The sequence below is a fragment of the Centropristis striata genome, chromosome 2 (assembly GCF_030273125.1).
Source record: "Centropristis striata isolate RG_2023a ecotype Rhode Island chromosome 2, C.striata_1.0, whole genome shotgun sequence".
Classification (NCBI taxonomy): domain Eukaryota; kingdom Metazoa; phylum Chordata; class Actinopteri; order Perciformes; family Serranidae; genus Centropristis; species Centropristis striata.
Genome location: NC_081518.1, coordinates 36,848,318 through 36,867,957, shown reverse-complemented (window position 1 = coordinate 36,867,957; position 19,640 = coordinate 36,848,318). Strand labels below are relative to the sequence as shown.

Below are 19,640 nucleotides of genomic sequence, written 5' to 3'. Positions count from 1 at the left end.
CTCTAATGGATTACAGAAGGGGCATTTTCTGCTGTGAAAAATCACCAATAAAAAACTTCTAAACCAAGATCTACACAGGAATGGGATCTGAAATTAGGGAGAAATTATCATCAGGAACCTACATATAGGTTACACATAGCTACATATTGCAGCATATGTAAAAAGTGCCATCATGTGCCTGTAGCTGATGAACATGCATTAGAATGACTGATGCCAATTTGAAGGAACTTTCAGAAATTGAATGTTCAGGCCGGTGTAAAACCTGAGGTCTTTACTCACAGGGATAACACATGTTTACCACATTATTTGAAGATTTGGCCAAGTTTACTATAAACATCCGACACTGTCACATTGTACACATGACAGAAAATAAGGAAAAGTATCAAGGCCCTTTTAGGAAGCAAATGGGCAAGCATAATTTCTTGCTGTGAACATAGGGTATATAGTGGGGGGACAGACTTTCTGTGGCTGACTGTAAAAACAAATGTTGATGTAGTCTTTAGTGTCCAGACTTCTTCACTTAAGGTATAAACAAATAAAGACGGACAGTTGGTCTGTGTGTGTGAGAACAAGCAAATAGACTTCTGACCTCCCTCTTTGGGTGGCAGGCGACACACCCGTCGGCACATGGCGGTAAAAGCACACAGGTATTTCTGCAGGCTCTCGTCGGTCTTCTTGTGCAGCCGAGCCATGGCTCTGAACTTGGTCCAGTCGAACCGGCCAAGGTTTGGGTCAAAAACAACACCAAAAGTGGAGACCACACGGTAGAAGTCAGCCTCTTCTCGTCTGGTCCATCTGAAGAAATGAGAATAATGTAATGTAAAAATGTAGTAACAATTTTCATACACCATAAACCTCCAAGATGCATTTTATCTCCCAACCAAACCCGCTCTGTGTTCTGACCTTTGTTGCCGTTCAATCTTAGCAACCATCTTGGGGTTGAGGGTGTCGGTGAGTGTTGGGGGCAGCGGACAGAGGGGAGCAGACAGTATCATGGTTGACGGAGACGGAGCCTGGGTCTGGTGGATCTGGAGGATCTGCCGGCTCTTGGTGTAGCGCTGAGAGGCTGTGATCAGTCGCCTCAACCTGGCTGTCAGCACCGAGGGGGAGGGCCAGTAGGAACTTTCACCTTCTGTCACTGGAATTGCATCTAGATTAGAGTAATATGCGGAAAATTCAAGTGTCATTATTTCCATTTATTATTTTGCTTTTGCAAGTGTTTTGAGCATGTGTTATTTTCATCCCAACTTTTAATTTCAGAACTTTTTTCTAAAGTTCTCCTGCCTCTGGGAATCCTGGATTTATAATCATCATAGTAATGAAAATCCTTTTTGGATTACAAGCATCTAATACTCACCTCCGGCGTTGTCAGTGACAACCAGATCTCCAGGAGACGAGGCGTCATCCTGCATGAGAAAACAGTGTGTGTTTATAGCAGGACAAAACACACTTAAAGCAGGAATAAAAAGGTTACCAGACTGTGATGGATTTAAAGATGAATCCCAAATGAGCTCAAATGCACTGAAGGGATAATTTCCACATCCAGTTAGGTTAATCATCAGAGGACCAACATGCACCTTTGCTTCACGTGGTCTTACCTCCATATCGTCCTTCAGCAGGGCTGGAGCAGGCTTGTACTCTGGGTCATCCACATCCCTACACAGAAAAATAAAGTTTGTCATTTTTGCAGTTGAAAACCTATGACACATTTTTTAAATTATCTGAAATTAAGTTTTAATTTGCTTTGCTTAAAGGCCACTTAATGCACCGACCCATCCATGAAATCGTTGCCTCTCTGTTCAGCAGCGATGGCCTTCTCATCTGGTCGTCCCACACGGTCTAGGAAGCACAGAGTAGGGTCTGCACGAACAGTGTTGTACTTCTCATAACCTGGGAGTGCACAGGAGAATAAGCAAATACCAAAAAGTTAGTGAAGGATAATGCATGGAAACTCTTAGATAGGGACCAGGCAATACACACAAGCTGCATGATTTCCCACAATGACCTGGTATCAACAGAAAACACACAAATAGTGTGAGCCAAATCTATCAGCCAAAAGGTTTTATTTAAAAAACAGATAAGTCTGAGAAGCTCTTTAAATACTGGGACTGTTACATTGTAACCGGTTTAATGTCGGGCAGTAATATCTCCCCATTCTGTAAAGTGACCACAGATGCTTTGGCAGGATAGTAGAAACTAGTTGAGTTTCATTACGACTTTAGAGTACATGTTTCTCATTTTAATTACCATATTAAATAAAACAAGTCAAAGTTGGAGCTGCAGTTTCTTACCATGCTTAAAGACACCCAGCAGCAGACACTTGTCAGAGATGGCATCCCACCACAAGGCTGGCAGCTCCGAATGGTCCGGCTCTGGCACCCAGATCTTTATCTCACTAAAAAGGGGGAGAAGGAGATTTAGACAGAACTTGTGTGGGGGACTCTTTATTGATCTAATTCATTTACTGACCTATTTAAATCTACTCCCACTTTCTGTATTATCTTGTGTTAATGCAGCACTTCTAACTGTCCAGGAGGCCCAACACATAGCTCATCATGAAGGGATTTCATTGTGTAATGAAATGAAAACTGTGACATGGTAAAAGCCATTAACTTTCTGGAGCGATTTCCTTTTTAACAATGGTTTTGATTTTCAACACTGCTGTGTAACAGAAACAAGAGAAAATAAAACTCCCCATTTTCACCAGCAGGTGGAGCTCTTAAACCTTCTTATTCATTTGGCTGATCAGTTGTTTCTTCCTTCAACAGGTTGATACCATATGCCTATGACCAACCCCTCAAAATCTACGAGGCAGCTATTCCACCTTGATATGTAATCTCTGCCCAGGTGTATATTGCTGTATAAAAGCTGCTAAACCCATCAGACCTGCTGTGTTTATCGTGAATCCAGCTATTCCATTAACTGAGCAGGTGAGGAATTCTACAAACACACTAGACATAGTGCTAGGTCCCATACACTGTATTGTATTTGTTAAAGTAATTCGGATTTAAAAGTTGCAATCAGCCAAATTTGTAGGAAAAAAATCTAACTAGGATAAAAACAGGAGAACAGGAAGTGCATATAAGGTAGTGCCTGCTTACCTGGAGTCTGCGCCGTCTAGCACCGTCTGGGCCTGGCTTCCTATCACCTCCTGTTTCAGGTAGTAGAGCATTCTGACCCTGAGCAGCACCCTGCACACAGAAAACCCACTGGTCACAACAAAGCCCGACCATGCACAAACGCTGAGCGAGCAGAACCAACACACACATACACACACATGCACGCAGCAACCTGTTGAACACAATACAAATGGGTGAAATGTGTGACAATTCAGCTGTAATCCTAAAAATTAACTGTGATGATCCTTGTTCTTTCATTTCACACAAACAGCATACACACTGATGAATTTATGTAAATGTGTACGCCTGTATTTTTTTTATTTTTTGGTGTCTGTGCAGCAATAAATCATGAGCCTTCCACAAAGCAAGTACACACACTATGCCTGATCAATTAACTTGGTGAATCATAGTTTCACTGTAGTCGACATTATTGTATAGACCGCACAGGGAGTCATGGGCAGCTCCACCGCTAAGCTCCGAGGACTGAATGAACAGACAACAGTCTCTCTCCAGTCGTCATGTGGTCGTGCTCTGGCAGTAGATGAAGGCTGGGAAGTCGAGGCTGACAAGGTAGCGAGAGGCTGACTCACAGGGGAGACATTAGCTCTGTGATGCATGATCACACATCACAGCCAGCAGGCTTTGAGCGAAGACACAGTGAAGTGGTGGGAACTGTGGTGCGCTGGTGTGCCAGGCTGCAACGTCTGGCATGCCTTGAGATTTTGCTTAATGTCTAAAAAGCGTTCTGTGTAATCATTTTGTCTCAACACAAAATGATATTAAATTTGGTCGTGTAATGCTGGCTGTTGAAAAAAATGAGGCGCTGAGGTTTTAAGGATTTCTGGCATGAGAGCAAAATTCTCTGTGGGGTATTGCTATTACTGTGGAGTTATTAGATGTCCTACAATTACTCTTTACACAATGGTTACATCTCAGAGGATAGAGTATTCTCTACTGACCTTGCGAAATGAGCAGGGAAATTTAGGAGACATCCAAATTGACACATCCAGCTTGTCTGAATAAAGACCCTTAAACACCCCTAATAAAACTTATTCAAACCAAATTAAATAAGAAAAATTATTAAATTTTCCTCTCAACGAGTAGATGAATATTGCCAGACTACTGAAGTTTTTATGAATAAGAAGAACAAGAAGAGTGAAAAAATCTCTCTTGGTAAACTGTGACACTGTGTACTTTGATATTTTTTAAAAAGTGGATACAAATCACTCACATAGAGGCGTCAATGATTAATGCAGCCTATATTACAAATGACAAATTAGCCTCAGAAGGCTTTACAATATGTACAGCATACGACACCCCCTCTATGACGCTCTTTTTGCAAGGAGGGATCACTCTCCCTGTCCAGACAGACGTCTGTCCTTTTCATATATATATGAAAAGGACAAGCAGCTTCCAGCTAGAGCCTGAGCCACATGACCTCCTCTCCACTATGTAACCTAGAAAGAGGACAGGCTCTAGGCCTCTTCTCTTGCCAAGGCTTCTCTACACTCATGTTTCAGAACTCTTTCAGTTATCTTGTAAGAAAACATGCCAGGCATTCCATCTTTTTTTTACGCTGTAATTCTGCTAAATATTGTTATATATGAGCCCCAAATCCATCCCTGTTTCACTGACGGGAGAAAAAAAAACTGCAGGGCTCTCAGTCTGTCCGTCTGTCGGAGTGATGGATGTCTGTGGTGACCAGTCTGGACTTGTGGCTCTGCTAAATCAAAGTCTTGAACTTCCTCCCTTTTCCTCCTCCACCCTCCATCCTCCTGTGTGACTGGACCCGCCCAGGAGCAGCTGCTGCTTCCTCTGCCTGTCAGCACAGCCCTTCATCACTCTCCTTCCAAGCCTTTGTTAGTCAGTGTGTGTGTGTGCGTGCGTGTGTGTTATGTGGTTCATTCAGAGAGACTGCAGAGGATCTCAGCCCAGTCATACAGTCTTTCAGAAGCAAATAAGCCAAGTATGCATGACATGAGTGGCATGAAAAGAATCCCTCATGGTCTGTTCTCAGAAAACAATCCATCAAAAAAACAGCGTAACGGGGAGACACTGAGTCACAGATGTAATTCTGATTCAAAACACACAAACACCATGAAATTTTTATGAGCCTTCTCAAAAATATATCCTCCGTGTCAAAGCAGATTTAATCCTCACAGTTTCACATCTTTACTACTGTGTGCAGTAAAGGATATTTTATATTTTTACACTAAAAAACACATGCAAGAAATTCACAACATGACGATCAGATTTTCTGACATTTCACACTTATCGAGGCTTTGAGAAGCTGTCAAAATCATTCCCCACTACTTCTTATAGTTCCCATTCCTGTGTAGAAGTCCTACATTTATGGTCCTGTTAAGGAAGCCAGTGAACCCCCCTCCCTGCCCCCACCAGTCACATTCCAGGTCCTCGAAGTGAAAACGCAGAAGTCAGCAAACCCTGCTGACTGTGTGTCCCCATTTGCCTGGCGTGTCACATATCAGACAATCCCTGGATTCAGCACAACTGGACAGGGAAACAATGGAGAACTTTCTATGGAAGCTGCAGCGCTTGGTGTCCAAAGCCCTACAGACACAAGCACCGTTTTTAAAAAGAAGCAGCCATCTATTTGGCTTTATATCGGCCTATGTTTTGGTAGCAGCCATCTTTTTCCACTCTGTCCGTAAATAAGGGAGATCTATGACGGCCATTAACTGGCCTGAAGTCTCATTAAGAATCATATCAGTCAGCTGGTACTGATGTGATGCACATCCATTAATGAATCAGTTACTGTCGGCTCTAATATACATTTTAGTGCCTCCTAATTACTGTGGCTGGGAGGTGCTACAGTTAAAATTTGAGCCACATGCAAATTGCAGTTTACACACTTAAGCTTCATTCTATTAAAAGTAAACCAATACAATCTGTGCTAGAAGAGAATAATGACCACCTGCCCATTACTGTGACAGCACAAAGGTTTAAAGGAAAGAAGAAAAGAACACACACACCCTCAGCCCACAGGGAAACAAGCCACAGTCTATTAGTCACCATGTGCACTGTAAGCAAGTTCAATGCATGACGATGATTTTACTGCTTTTGCAACAGTTTCTTTCATCTAATAGATAACACTTCATATTTTAGTGAGTCAAGGTCATTTATCTTCTGTATTGTGGTTACTTTCATTGCATTTTTATAAACAGCATTCTTATACAGTTGGTGATGGATGAAAACGGTCTGATTTGATGACTAACTCAACTGGATTAAGGTGTCAGGTAATTTTTTAAATGTTTGCATGTACAATGTAGAGTGGAGTAAGGAAACACCTACTTGTTGCAGTGGTGTTTGAGGTGTTTCTTGTAGCCGTCGTCCTGTAGCATGTGTTCTGGGTTGTGCTTCCGAAGCCACTCAGCTTTGTGGATGTCAAAAGAGCTGGACTGGGTCTTCATCTTCTTACCCTTCCTGCCTCGAGGGACTGGAGCAGACAAACCTAGTGGAACAAGAGGAGGTAGAGAGTCAGGTGTGGTACAGGAAATGAATGAATGAAATAGTTTCGTAAATCCCACTTAGTCCAACCTTTCCATGTACCACTATGCATGCGTGGGGATACGGCTGGTTAAAATAGGCTGGAAGTCCTGAGACTCACCCAGATGATTCTGCAGCTCCTTGGTGCGTCCGTCCTCAGTAGGGGCAATGAGGTCCCACATGAAGCTTTTGATTTTGTCATCTCCACGGTAATGGACCAGGCAGTAAGACAGCAGGGCCCTGCAGATGGACTCCACATCCCTTTCTGTCAGTTGCTTCTTAAAACGCCCATGGTTGAGAATATCCTTCCAGCGGCCCCACCTGGACACCAGAAAGGAAAAGGCACATTTAAGAAAGGTAGGCTCGGATTAAAAGGATCATTTGTCAAGCTATGCTACTTGGATGACACTGTTTTTGTGGCACTGTGTATGTGGCTTTAGTATTGCAGTGATGTTAGCTTGGTATACATTTATGTAGAACTTGCATTATTTACATACAGTAAAATATATTAGGAAGAAACAAAACAATTGACTGATAAATGAAGGTTTATGTTACCTATGCTATAACACCTTTCCTTAGGTTTCAGTCCTATCTATGGACGATATCGACACAGTGGTTATGGTTTAATGGCTTAAAGTATTTTCACCATCTTACCCATAAACAAGCAGGTTCTTCTCCACTCTGAAGCACTCTGTGCGTCCATAGCTGTTGAGGCGGTCGTGGTTTCGTCTGAGCTTAGGTTTGGTGTCGTCACTGTCGCTGTTGCCCTCTGACAGCTCTGCCAACTCATCCTTGGTGGCACTGAACGGCCTTGTCTGCTTTCTGACACGAGGAGTGTCGATCACCAAACTGTTCTGTAGAAAGGAAAGGAAGGGCCAACAACATTTCAACAATGGGCTTTAAAGGTCTATAACAGCTAAAGGAAGGCTGCAACCCTACTGGAGGCATATGCTCTATATATTGTATTATTAATGGTGAAGTACATACTCTGCCGTTGGCCATTTCCATATCAATGTCAGCCTTTTTGGCCCATTTGTCCCAGAAGTTGGGGTCATCCAGAGAGATGTCTGTGCGGTTTCCGGACGCCACAAAACTGGCCTGTAAACAGACATGAGAATCATATCAAGCCATAATCATATTTGCCGTTCCCTGTATGATGCATTATGAGCTGCTCCTGGTCGAAAATCAAAAACAGCCAGAGACCTGTAAATTATTAATATATCCTTCCCCAATTACATGTTGAGGAGTGGATAAAATCACTTAGAGCAGTCGTATTTATCCATTTTATTCACCTTAGCAAAGGTGGACCCTCGTCCCTCGGACTCGATAGTGATAGTCTTTGTCCTGCGCTGCAGGATCTGATCGATGTCCTCCTCACAGAATTTTGCCCCTTCGTCCTCCTCATCCATGATGGCCCCATATGCACCACGTCGCAACAAATCCTCAATCTCCTTCTTAGACAGCTGCTGCTGCTGCACCGCCTGAGAGGCATGGAGAAGAAACAGACATTTAGTCAAAGGCGTACAAGAAGTACAGTTCAACAAATACAAAAAAATGATTAAGGTCAAACAACCGAACATCATACTACATAATTTAAGGCCTGTGTATTGTCAAGAATTTGGTGATATAATGCATGCCATAATATAGAGGTTACAATGCGTAAAAAACACATGCATAAAATCTTGAAATTTGAGTTTAAAAAAAAGTTTACTTTTTGATGCAGTCACAACAGTGAGAACTGCATTTGAGTTCCTGTAACATCCAACATCACAGCATTGCTTTTTGTGCATCCTATCTGCCACAAACCTTTGCATGTAAACTATTATTTAAATATCACTAGTTTTTGAGAATCGAAATTATAATAAAATATAATATATACTTTCTTACACCCATACATAATACACTGCAAAAATTAAAATACCTGCAGAACCATACAATGTTGTCAAATATATATATATTAAAAAAAAAAATTTTTTAGGTACATGACACAAAGTCATGACACATGTCAAGATTATTGAAATCACAACATCAGCAGCCCTGTATCTAACCTCAGCAGATGTTTAGTATGCAAATATGTTCAGTCAGACCAGATGTGGAGACCTGCTGAAAGCTCAACCTTCTTATACTTCTGATAATTCTCAGAGGACACCAACTGCAGCAAAACATCCTCCTACACACTTCACACACTGTTGACACACTCCCTCACAATGAGATTAGACTCTAATAGGATCGGTTACACTTCGTGTGGAAATTTCAAGCGAGAGCTCCAAGTTTTAGGGTTTGTGAACAGTTATTTTTCTTTGCTTGGCATCTTGTTGTTTGCCATCTGTTACAGTGTTCCTCTGTTGCTATTCAGGACTCATATCAGCAACTGTTGACTTTTTTTATTGCTGGAATGAGAATTGGAAGAAATCTTTTTGTCTTTTATTTTTAGAACTCCACTTATTCTCACAAGATGACAGCAGGAGAGTCTGGAAAAACTAAATTGTACTAAATTGAGATCTTTGATTAAACTAGAGTAAAGTGCCAAATTGCTCCCTAGTTTTCAGATCTGCCTGGATATTACGATTTTGGATATTCAATTTAATGCTTAACTGGGTTGCTGGAGAATAAAATGGGTAGAGTTAACAAATAACATTTAAAAATAAATAAGTCATTGTTACATGGGTTTAGTGGATACAGTAAAGGTATATAATATGGATAACAAAAAAAGGTTAAATGTTTTTTCACTATAAAAAATAGTGTAAATGCTGCTCTCCGAATAAAATCAGGCTCTCTGTTCCCTGCTCATTCATGTAATAATTCCATGATGAGATAGTTGAACTGAGAGATTTTATGCCTTGCCAAGGTCAACCTGTGAAATGGATGGTATTCAGCACGAGCACTGTTTGAAAACAAACACCCCTCTTTGAAAATGAACTCAACATAATTTACAGGACCAAATGATTTAATTCTGCATTTGTATTTCAGATGATTTGGACAAACTTACCCCTCCTCCGGTGCCTCCTCCCAGGCTGTTATCTCGGCCACTCATGCTCTGCAACACTGCTTTGTCCAGGCCCAGCTTGAGGCTGGCGCGATCAAACATTTCCCGCTCGTATGAGTTCCTGGTGATCAGACGGTACACCTTCACCGCCTTGTTCTGACCGATCCGATGGCAGCGAGCCTGGGCCTGTGAGGTGCAGGAAAACACTGAGTGAAATGAACTGCTTATACAAATAGTCTTTGTGTTGACATCTTTACTTGAACCTAAATGTCACCTGATCAAAAGCTATGGTAACTGTAGTTATTTGAGTTATCTTGATTGAACGCAGTGTAAAACACTTTGCAAGATGATGAATCTTGTTGGCAGGTGCTTACATGAGCAGATGTCAGACAAGAGACAACTATCAGAGCGCCAAAATGCTCCAATGCCTGCATGTTAATGGGAGGAATCTACAGCAGTATGCTGCATCTACTGCTTAAAGAATGTGTGTGTGTGTGGGGTTGTGTCGTACCTGCAGGTCGTTCTGTGGGTTCCAGTCTGAGTCAAAAATGATGCAGGTATCGGCTGCAGTGAGGTTGATGCCCAGGCCACCGGCTCTTGTGCACAGAAGGAAAACGAAGCGTTCCGAGTCGGGCTTACTGAAGCGGTCGATAGCTGCCTGCCGCATGTTCCCACGAACACGTCCATCTATACGCTCATACAAGTACCTGCAACACAAAGAATTCCATATGATGCATGCATATTGCAATAAGTTATTGCACGATATTTACCTTGCAGTTTAGGTTAGAGTTTATACAAATATTAAAGATAAAAACTTTGATCATGTTTTAACCTGTTACAACACCGTTATATTTGTACAGATAGATTGTGTCTTTAAATTGACCCAAAACCTGGCTTCTATTTCACTTCCCTTCAAAACCTGGGAAACTCAATCCTACACAGATAGATAAAACTGTTTCTACAAGCAGCAGTTATGCTCTTTCATCCCTGTGTCCGTTCTCATCCCCTCCCACAATCCGACCCCCTGCCCTCCCCAGGGTAATCCACTTCCAGTCAGGAGAAGCCTCACAGAAACTCCTGCTTGTCTAATGCAGAGGAGCCCGAGGGCTGCTATAACCTGCTGCTGAACTCTGTCTGGAGGTCTGCGCTGCGCAGCACCTCACATGTTTACTATAGTTTAGGGTTTGCTCCAGCTGCTGGTGGGAAGCCAAACAAAAGAGAGAAAGAGGCAGAAACAGAAACATGAGAACAACAAAAGGATGTAGGGAGACAAAGACATGAAAAAGTCATGAAAATTAAAACAGAAAAGACTGGGACGTGACAGCTGGGAGACTGACAAAGATAAAGACAAAGATGAGACCCAAACTCTTATCTGTAATTATCAGATTCCTAAAAGCCATTAAATACTAACCCTAACAGTTAGTTGTAAACCTTTCTCCATGTTCAGCTCTTTAATGGGACTTTTGGGCATTACCTAAGACACTGCGGACACAGACAGAACCAGACACACACAGAGGGAAGCAAAGTGAGAGCTCTTTGCTAACTAACAGCATTGCTTTGAGAATCAGAGCCTTTGGTTGTATATAGAAGCTTAAGGGCCATGATACAAGTCTAAATTGTTGTCCATCATCTTTATCAGCTGCCCCTGCGCTGTGGGTGGGAAAATGGCTTGTTTTTTTCTCTCTCGCTTTTCATTCACTATAATTACAGGCCTCCAAATCATACAGTTTGCACAGACACCGGAAAAATATTCTTCCTAAATACATAAATACCTAAAATCCAGTGATTTATGTTTTTGGAGACTGATATGGCTGTATTTATTACCCTTTGTGGAGCTGAGATGGTATAGACTTAGAATGCCGAAGGGAAGATTAAAATAGCATGATAATCATCTGTAAAAAGATTTGACAGGATTTATTTTTAATTTTTGGCAAAATGGTGTGATTTTGTGAGATCTGACAGAAGAGAAAAAGTATAACTGCTTCCAATGTCCCCATAGGAGCAACTGCTTAAATCAATTTTCACTTTCCTCCTACAGTTTAAAGACACACAGGTGAGATTTTAATACTCACACTCGGTAGGTAAGTTTTGTTTGCCTTTTTACGTATGTTCGGTACACGACCTACACATATACAACATACATACATAGTGTATGCTGTGATATGAACAGGATAAATGGATGCAGGGATGGATGGATGTCCATTTGATGTCATGATGCTCCAGGCTCCATATCTCTTATCACTAATGGTGCTGCGACCTACTCTCACTGGCAACAGGCGGCCATGCATTACATACTAAAGCACACCACAACAGACATACTGTCCCTAACCATTTGAATCCATAAGAGACAGATCATCCTGAACAACATGTGTAGCAGCGACTGAGTGTTCCCAGAGTACTGTACAATGAAATCCTGCCTGCCATGTGCACTGGTGCCCTTTGAATCATAACTGATCTTATTAAGACAGAGGATAAGAGTGACTTCACATCTTTGAGATGCAGCAATACATTAACAATGAAAAGTTTAATTAGGCTAAGAAAAAAAAATGATGAAAGTGAATTTTCCTTCCTTCCTGCATGGACTCCAATAAAAGACATAGCAGAAATCCCAACCATGTAGTAAACATATAACTATACACTTCAATTCAATTGTTTTGCAATGCCACACTGACTTTTTAAAAAAATGCATGACATCTTCAAGACATTAAAAAATATATTCAATTTTTCAATCAATATCTGACACCATTACCTTCTCTGAATGAGGTAGTCTTCCAAGATGTCCAGGCAGCGCACCATTTGGGAGAAGATAAGCACCCTGTGCCCTCCAGCCTTCATTTTGGGCAACAGTTTGTCGATGAGGACGAGTTTCCCTGCAGACTGCACCATAGCCTGCAGGTGAAAGTCGATGGCAGTGGGGCTATAGACCTCCCTGAAGTCCTCTAGGATCTTCTCTTCTGCCCCTGACATAGCAAAGACATGAATACATCAGCAATACTGTTTCTCCACACACTTTTGATTGGTAGTGAAAGTACAGCATAAAAAGTAGCATAGCATAATATCAGCTAAAAGAGATAAAAGATATATATGCTTAAAGAAAAAGAAAAAAGGACCCTAAAGATTTGTGTCACTGACATTTTGGTTTAATTATAAAAGGAACCAACAAAACAGAGAGAAAATGAGTTGACAGACTTAGTGCACAAGGCATCATTACCAGTGTCCAGAGTCTAATGTTAAAATCACTGAGGTATCAAATTATAGTGAGCACCCAAATCGTTAAGCCTAAAAAAAGGACATCATCCTACCTTTGATGAGGTAGGGGTGGTTGCAGCACTTTCTCAGCTCCATCATGGTGTTGACCAGGTTGGGCATATTAGCCTGGCCAGCTCCTTTAGCTAGAAAAGAGAAGTTCTTCTCTAGGATGGCGCGGTAGTATTTCTTTTGAATGTTGGTGAGCTCAACCTCGATGATAGTTTCCTCTTTAGGAGCCAACTTCTTTTCTACGTCCTCCTTCAGCCGACGCAGCATCATGGGCTTCAGGATACCCTGGAGCTTCTGTACCTGTGGGCCCAGAGGTGAGAAGAGAGTTAGAGTTGTCACAATTGGTAACTTCTCTGGGGTAATGTATATGTGGGGTTACACATACTGTAGTTCTGCTGAATCTGATTGAAACTTAAAAAGCATTGTACATCATCATTAGAAAAAATATCTTTGTATGCTCCAGACTGTTTTTTATTCCCGAGTTAAAAACAATATATTGTATTCAATAATTGTGTTATTTCATGCATTGTTTCATGCCTCTAATGGATTTCAAATACACAACATGCATTATGTTAATACTGTGCTAAAAGGCTGTCCGACACCAAGGAAAAGCATTGAAAATATTATAAATATAGCATTAAGTTCTTTAAGGCGGCTAAAAGACATTTTCCTGCTGCACACACTTTTCATTTTGCACAGCCGTGCATTGATTACATTGACTTTGGAGAAGTAGCTCATACAACCCCACTTCCAAAATTCTGAACAATCCCTTTACCAGTGATATAGTTTAATTTATTCATTTACTTTCATTTGTTGCAGCAGATTCCCCAAATACTGAGTTTGTACGAACAGCACAGCATCACAGCTTACTACTACTAGACTGCCTTTAGTGGGCCAGCTTTCCCCAACCAGCTTTCTTTTTTTATTACACATACAAGCCTTGTCTAACATCAGTTAAGCTACGAATTTAAAAAGTACCCCTTGACAGCACCAGCAACTTTTACTATGAAAAGGATTTTTCACTCCCACTGGCACAAAGAGCTTGTAGATTTAGTACCGTGTGTTGAGTACTAGCTGTTCCAAATATTTTAACTTTCAGCCTGAGTACCACACTTCAAGCATGTTTTTATGGTCTTTCCTCGAGCATTTCTTTCGTGCTTCTGCCTAAAATTGAAATGCCAAACAGAAATATGGAGAAGGAAAGGTAAAAAGCCTTTTTTCTTGTGAGCAATTGTGTCAATACACATCCCAAAACTGTGTATAATAATACCCCATTATCTGTTATCTTTATCCACCATATGTTGGGTATGCGAATGTGTGTATGTGTGTGTGTGTGTTGTACAAAATGTCACTGTGGCCTACTTATAAAAAGCCCCCCCTTCAAGAGTTCCATCTGCACCATAATGCTTTGTATCTGAACAATGTGTGCTCTAAAACAACATAATTTCACTGCTTTTATACAATTCAACAGCACTAAAAATGTTTTTTTTATACGTTTACAATTGTAAACATTAACATAACAAAAAACAGCACCAGGAGCTCAAACAACTTTGTCTGACCTGATGATGTGGCATGTGGATCTCTGACTTCTATTATCAATTCGTAGTATTCACAGAACATAAATGTCAGGACATGTCCTCAACGTATCCATGGGCTTACCTGCTCCTCAGTCTTGAGGTCTCCAAACTCCTGCATGAAAGTGTTTTCTGAGGGGAAGCGTGCCGGCTCTAGGAAGTGGAGCAGGCTGAAGAGCTCCTCCACTGTGTTCTGGAGAGGAGTACCTGTCAGCAGGACCTTGTGCTCCTGAAACAGAAGAGGAATTACACAATGAGAAGGTTTCAGGCTCATTTGATGAAAAGACAGTTTACTGTAGAGAATGACAGGAACTAGACAAGGTCTTGTGTGATGCCCATAATTGCAGTCTCTGTAAGTTGATGGTATATGTACCAAGTTCATGAGCTTGAAGCCCTCTAGCAGCTTGCAGTTTTTATTTTTGAGGCGGTGAGCCTCATCGATGATAACACAGCGCCACTCTATGGCGTTGAGTTCGGGGCAGCCTCCCAGGATCATCTCAAACGTGGTGATAACGGCCTGGAACCTGTAGGCGCCTCGCATCACACGACCCTGAAGACAGAAAATGTAATGATGTAAGACAAACTTTTAAAAAATTGCCTCATGAACCATGACAAACAAATTTCAAGAAATTACTTTTTTTTAGACAAGAAACTGTCTTAACCAGCGAAGTGTAAAAAAACATTTAATTTGCTTCGTTTTGTATTGCCATTAAAAAAGAGCTGTATTAGATAATATAATGAGTACACAACTCTTAACACTGGAAGCCTACTAATTTGCAGCTTTCTGCTGACAGCACACATGGCTTACTTTATTTTTAGATTTCACTGAGGATCTAAAAAACACACCTTGATTGTGAAGCTCTTCTAGATTATAACCAGGACATGAGTGCACACCTGCTAGCGAGTCTTCATGCTGTTTGTTTATTTGTTTGTTTGTTTGTCTGTCTGGGGAAGCTTTTCTTCACCCCGCCTCTCCATTTGTATCTATTGCCTTGACAACAGTCCTCGAGGGACACTCAGTTATCCAATAACCCCCTCCTACAGCCAGCCAGCCAACAGACTGCTGTAGAGCAGCCTCTCTCTCTGATATGCCTGAGCAGCGCTGACAGAGAGCTCCCCTTGGGGGCTGCTGTGACATCACAGGCTGCCTGGGAGACAGCCTGGTGGCGGCTCCGCTCTGTTCTGCTCTCGTTCGTCTTAATTCCTCCTACGGTTCGTCTGAATACTAAGAGCTTCTAACTGCCTGTTGTGACACATCACATGGCCTGCCAACCACAGAAAGCCTGTGCCCAAGGCTCACTAACTACCTAGCAGCCTACTTAGTGTTGGGCATGTGCCCTTTTTTGAATCTTATTACATATCCTATGTTAGTACTATGAGACAGTAATTCATAAAAATGTTCTCTAACCCAACATGACAACAAATCATGGGCTTCATTAAATGATGCTAAATTGGTAACACTATATAAGTGTACAAATGTAACATTTTGACATGACTGAATACACAGAATGACAGAATAATTATCTGCCATTTTCTCAACACAGACCTTTTGCCGTACAGTAAATATTTTCCTAAGATATTCACTATCCTTTTCCCGCTGCTGTCTATCTACAGGTGATTTTTGCCTTGGAAATATTGTGCTAAGGGAGTTTACTGCATTAGTGACAGAGTCCCAGTGTATCTAGGCTTTGTGTTACACATGGTAATCACGTTCTGCCTGGCTTTTCAACATCCGACTCCTATTGTTGTATACAGGCCTCCTGTTTTCAAACATATCATTAGATTACTCACAGGACTTCATGTTGCCGACACAGTGCTGCATTTTTCTAAAAAGCAGCACTGTGATTATTTTAATCGAAGTGAATCACTGCTTTTCAGTCTGAAAGTAAGCACAACAGTGCTGCGTTCTGCTTGTCTGTCTTTAAAAGGGGAATATTGGGAATGTCAGGATGAACTAAAAGGCCCCTCAATCCTCACAACTTTGTTTGTGTCGGTCATGAATACACAGGCAGGTATTCAGCTTGTCTTGCCCTGCTCCTTAAAGGCAAAGGAAAGGAAAGTAGAGCAGCAACCAACGATTATTTACATTATCGATTAATATGTTGACTATTTTGCAGATTCACTGATGAATTGCTTGGTCTATAAAATATCAGGAAATAGTGAAAACCAAAATGTATTCAGTGATAGAAAACAATGAAAATCACAAAATCTCCATATTTTAGAGGCCGAAATGAACATTTGCACATGAAAATATTTTTGACAATTAATCCATCAGAATAGTTGATTATTTTTCTGTCAGTGGACTAAGTGATTAGTTGACCTATCATTGCAGCTCTAGAGGAAAGCATTTTTCTTAAAATATACAATAATAACAGATGCAGTGCTATATCTAAAATTGGAAACTAAAATTAGCCACTACCCGCCTTAAGACTTTCTATATCGGTGCCTTTTTATAATTACTTGAAATGTATCTAATGAATGAGAATCCTGCTTTGACTGTAGGACTACAATGCATGTTTCTATATAATACCACTGTATGTTTTTGACTGTAGGACTACAATGCATGTTTCTATATAATACCACTGTATTTTTTTTTTAAACTTTATTTACATTTCTGTAATTAGAGTATTTGTGCTCAGTGAACAATGAGCACAAAAATGTTCTGTAAAAACATAGTAGGCAAAAGACGTGTCCATTTACCTGTGCATCCCTGAAATACATTTCATACTGTTGGAGCATCTGCCTGCTGACCATGCTTCCATGGTAGACGATGACATTGAGATGGGTCCAAGTACGAAACTCGCGCTCCCAGTTGGCAATGGTGGAGAGCGGAGCGATGATGAGGAATGGCCCTTTAATGCCCACACGAAGGATCTCCTCTAGGAATGTGATGGACTGGATGGTCTTTCCCAGGCCCATCTCGTCTGCCAGGATGCAGTTTCGTCTGACAGGTGGAAATAACAAGACGTGGATTTTTAAAGTCTGATGTCACCAAGGCAAAGTGGTGTCCACTGTGAGCATTTTTTTTGCATGTAACTTTTGTGCTGGTAAACAAAGAAATGTGTGGTGGGATAAAAAAAGGAGGCGATGAAGATTAAATAGAAGGAAAGGAAAATAAGAAAAACAAAGTAAATGAAAAAAGCTCCATGACACTAAAAAAAAAAACAGCAAACAATGGAGGAGAAAACGACATCATCAGCAGTAATAACAGACCAAAGAGATGAGATACAACATAATGGCAAATGCAACTGCCTCTGCTGCGTGGTGTACTCCAGCAAACCATTTATTCAGCTGTCCAGTGGGTGGGGGTATTATGTCTTGATGCTAATTGCAACGTGCAGATATTCCCACTGGCCTCTTAAGCAGCTCTCTACTTTTGATGAATCTCTCTGCGTAGGCATACACAAACTCCAGCATGCTCACACATAAAGCCAATTCCCAGGGTTAATGCAAGCACGCTGACACTTCGTACTCCAGATGTACTGTGCAGCACTTCTTTTGTGTTCGTGGGCGAAGAAAAGCAATTGTTGTTGTAGCAGTGTGCACCTTGACAGGAAATTTGACTCTCCTCGCAGGCCCAACCAAATAATGTGAATACAGCCAAATCACAGCGTGGTGCACACACACACACACACACACACACAACAGGAAAAGTGATTCATTATTCATTATCTGCAGTCCAAATGCACCCAGAGGATTCCTCTTGAAATACACAATGCCAGTATGAAAAATCTCTGAATCAATATACTGTAGTATTCTACTGACATGGGATTGCTAAAGGCTTGCAGGAAATACAGTATGTCAGGAGATGCCATTTAGCTGGTGGTGTGAGATATACGCTCAATCAACAATGCTTCCTTCCATTTCAGAAGAGTGCTGAAGCTGCTGAAGCTAGCTTACCTAGTGGCAGCATGTGTCTATGTGTTATATAAATACTGTAAAAGTAACAAAATGATCAATCCACGGAGACACACACAGTTTTTTGTTCCAGAAAGTGCCTTTAAATGAGCTGTCAGTTTGTGATGTCACAACTTTACTATATATAGCTAGAGAGCGCTGCTACAGTGCTGTTTCAGTCATTCCTCAGCTGTAAGAATTGTGCAAAGACACAGAGCACAGAAGCAGAAGACCCGGAAACCTGACCAATCAGAGCACACTGGGAAAACATGTTCTACTAGAAACCCACAATACAAGTACAAACCTGAATATGTGCACAAGTGCCCTAAATATTTGTCTTCACTGCATTATTTTGTTATATTGTATTGATTTCAGTTAAGCTTTTGGTTACGCCTAAATTGTGGAGCTATTTATTATATAGGTTCAATATAACTTCATCTTCAATCTTGTTTTGTTGAATTGTGGAAGTTCAGATTAAATTTGACCATGTAGTCCAGATTTATGATAACCCAGAGCCACCCCGAGCTAAATGTATTCTGTAATGTGTGTGACCTTTAGTTCTAGTTTTAACTGTATCATTAATCACCAACTATAGCTAGGCAGCATCACATCCACAAAACCAGGGTCAAGATAGGAGGACCACTTCAGGTTTTCTGTGGGCACTCTGTGTGAACAGGATGTAGGTGTGCATGTATGCATAAACAGTATTTAAAACTGACCTGTTGTACCAGTTGAAGAGGAGCCAGTTGACCCCCTCAAGCTGGTAGTCCCTGAGGCTGTTACCATTCCTGTATTCCCTCGACTCTCCCCTCTTCTTCCACAGATTGGCTGGGGGCCGCTCCTAAGTGACAAAATATATGGAGAGTTAAAATGAGTGTTTGACAATTAAATTCTCCACATTTACATTTTAGATGTGGAATTTTAGAAGATTTATACACAATAATGGCAATGGTAGACAATGGGGAATCGTAGGGAAAGTGAACAAAAAAAAGCTAGCAAGTGCAGATGTTTCTGGAGGTAAAGCAAGAACGGCAACAAACACAAAAAGAGGTGTTTGTATTCTGAAAAATGGTTCTCCTGGAAACGTAGATGCATGGCCATAAGCATTTATTTATTTGTATCTCTACACGGAAACAGGTACGGATAAAAAACAACAGGTGTGCAGAATGTAACATTTCTTGGTGGACATGAGAGGTGACTGTGGCGAAAGGAAAGACAAAAAGACAAATTTGTGTAGAGTCCAGTTACTGTACTATACCACAAATATTACCGTGTTTTAAATTGCAACCAGTAGCTCTA

General features: G+C 41.1%; 1 protein-coding gene across 6 annotated transcripts in view; it reads right to left on the bottom strand.

Moving 5' to 3' along the window:
• The window catches only part of chd9 (chromodomain helicase DNA binding protein 9), a 74,138-nt gene that overhangs the window by 9,109 nt on the left and 45,389 nt on the right, over nt 1–19,640 (bottom strand). For all 6 annotated transcript variants that reach the window (XM_059350372.1, XM_059350388.1, XM_059350363.1 and 3 more), the window contains 20 exons: nt 19,061–19,182; nt 17,145–17,388; nt 14,818–14,994; nt 14,530–14,673; nt 12,915–13,170; nt 12,362–12,572; nt 10,124–10,319; nt 9,616–9,798; nt 7,919–8,107; nt 7,614–7,724; nt 7,281–7,480; nt 6,748–6,947; nt 6,432–6,591; nt 3,102–3,191; nt 2,292–2,395; nt 1,773–1,890; nt 1,599–1,656; nt 1,358–1,406; nt 904–1,150; nt 590–795 (listed from right to left, as the gene is read on the bottom strand). In XM_059350372.1, the coding sequence (XP_059206355.1) occupies nt 590–795; nt 904–1,150; nt 1,358–1,406; nt 1,599–1,656; nt 1,773–1,890; nt 2,292–2,395; nt 3,102–3,191; nt 6,432–6,591; nt 6,748–6,947; nt 7,281–7,480; nt 7,614–7,724; nt 7,919–8,107; nt 9,616–9,798; nt 10,124–10,319; nt 12,362–12,572; nt 12,915–13,170; nt 14,530–14,673; nt 14,818–14,994; nt 17,145–17,388; nt 19,061–19,182 (3,265 nt within the window). The remainder of the gene's footprint in view (nt 1–589; nt 796–903; nt 1,151–1,357; nt 1,407–1,598; nt 1,657–1,772; nt 1,891–2,291; nt 2,396–3,101; nt 3,192–6,431; nt 6,592–6,747; nt 6,948–7,280; nt 7,481–7,613; nt 7,725–7,918; nt 8,108–9,615; nt 9,799–10,123; nt 10,320–12,361; nt 12,573–12,914; nt 13,171–14,529; nt 14,674–14,817; nt 14,995–17,144; nt 17,389–19,060; nt 19,183–19,640) is intronic.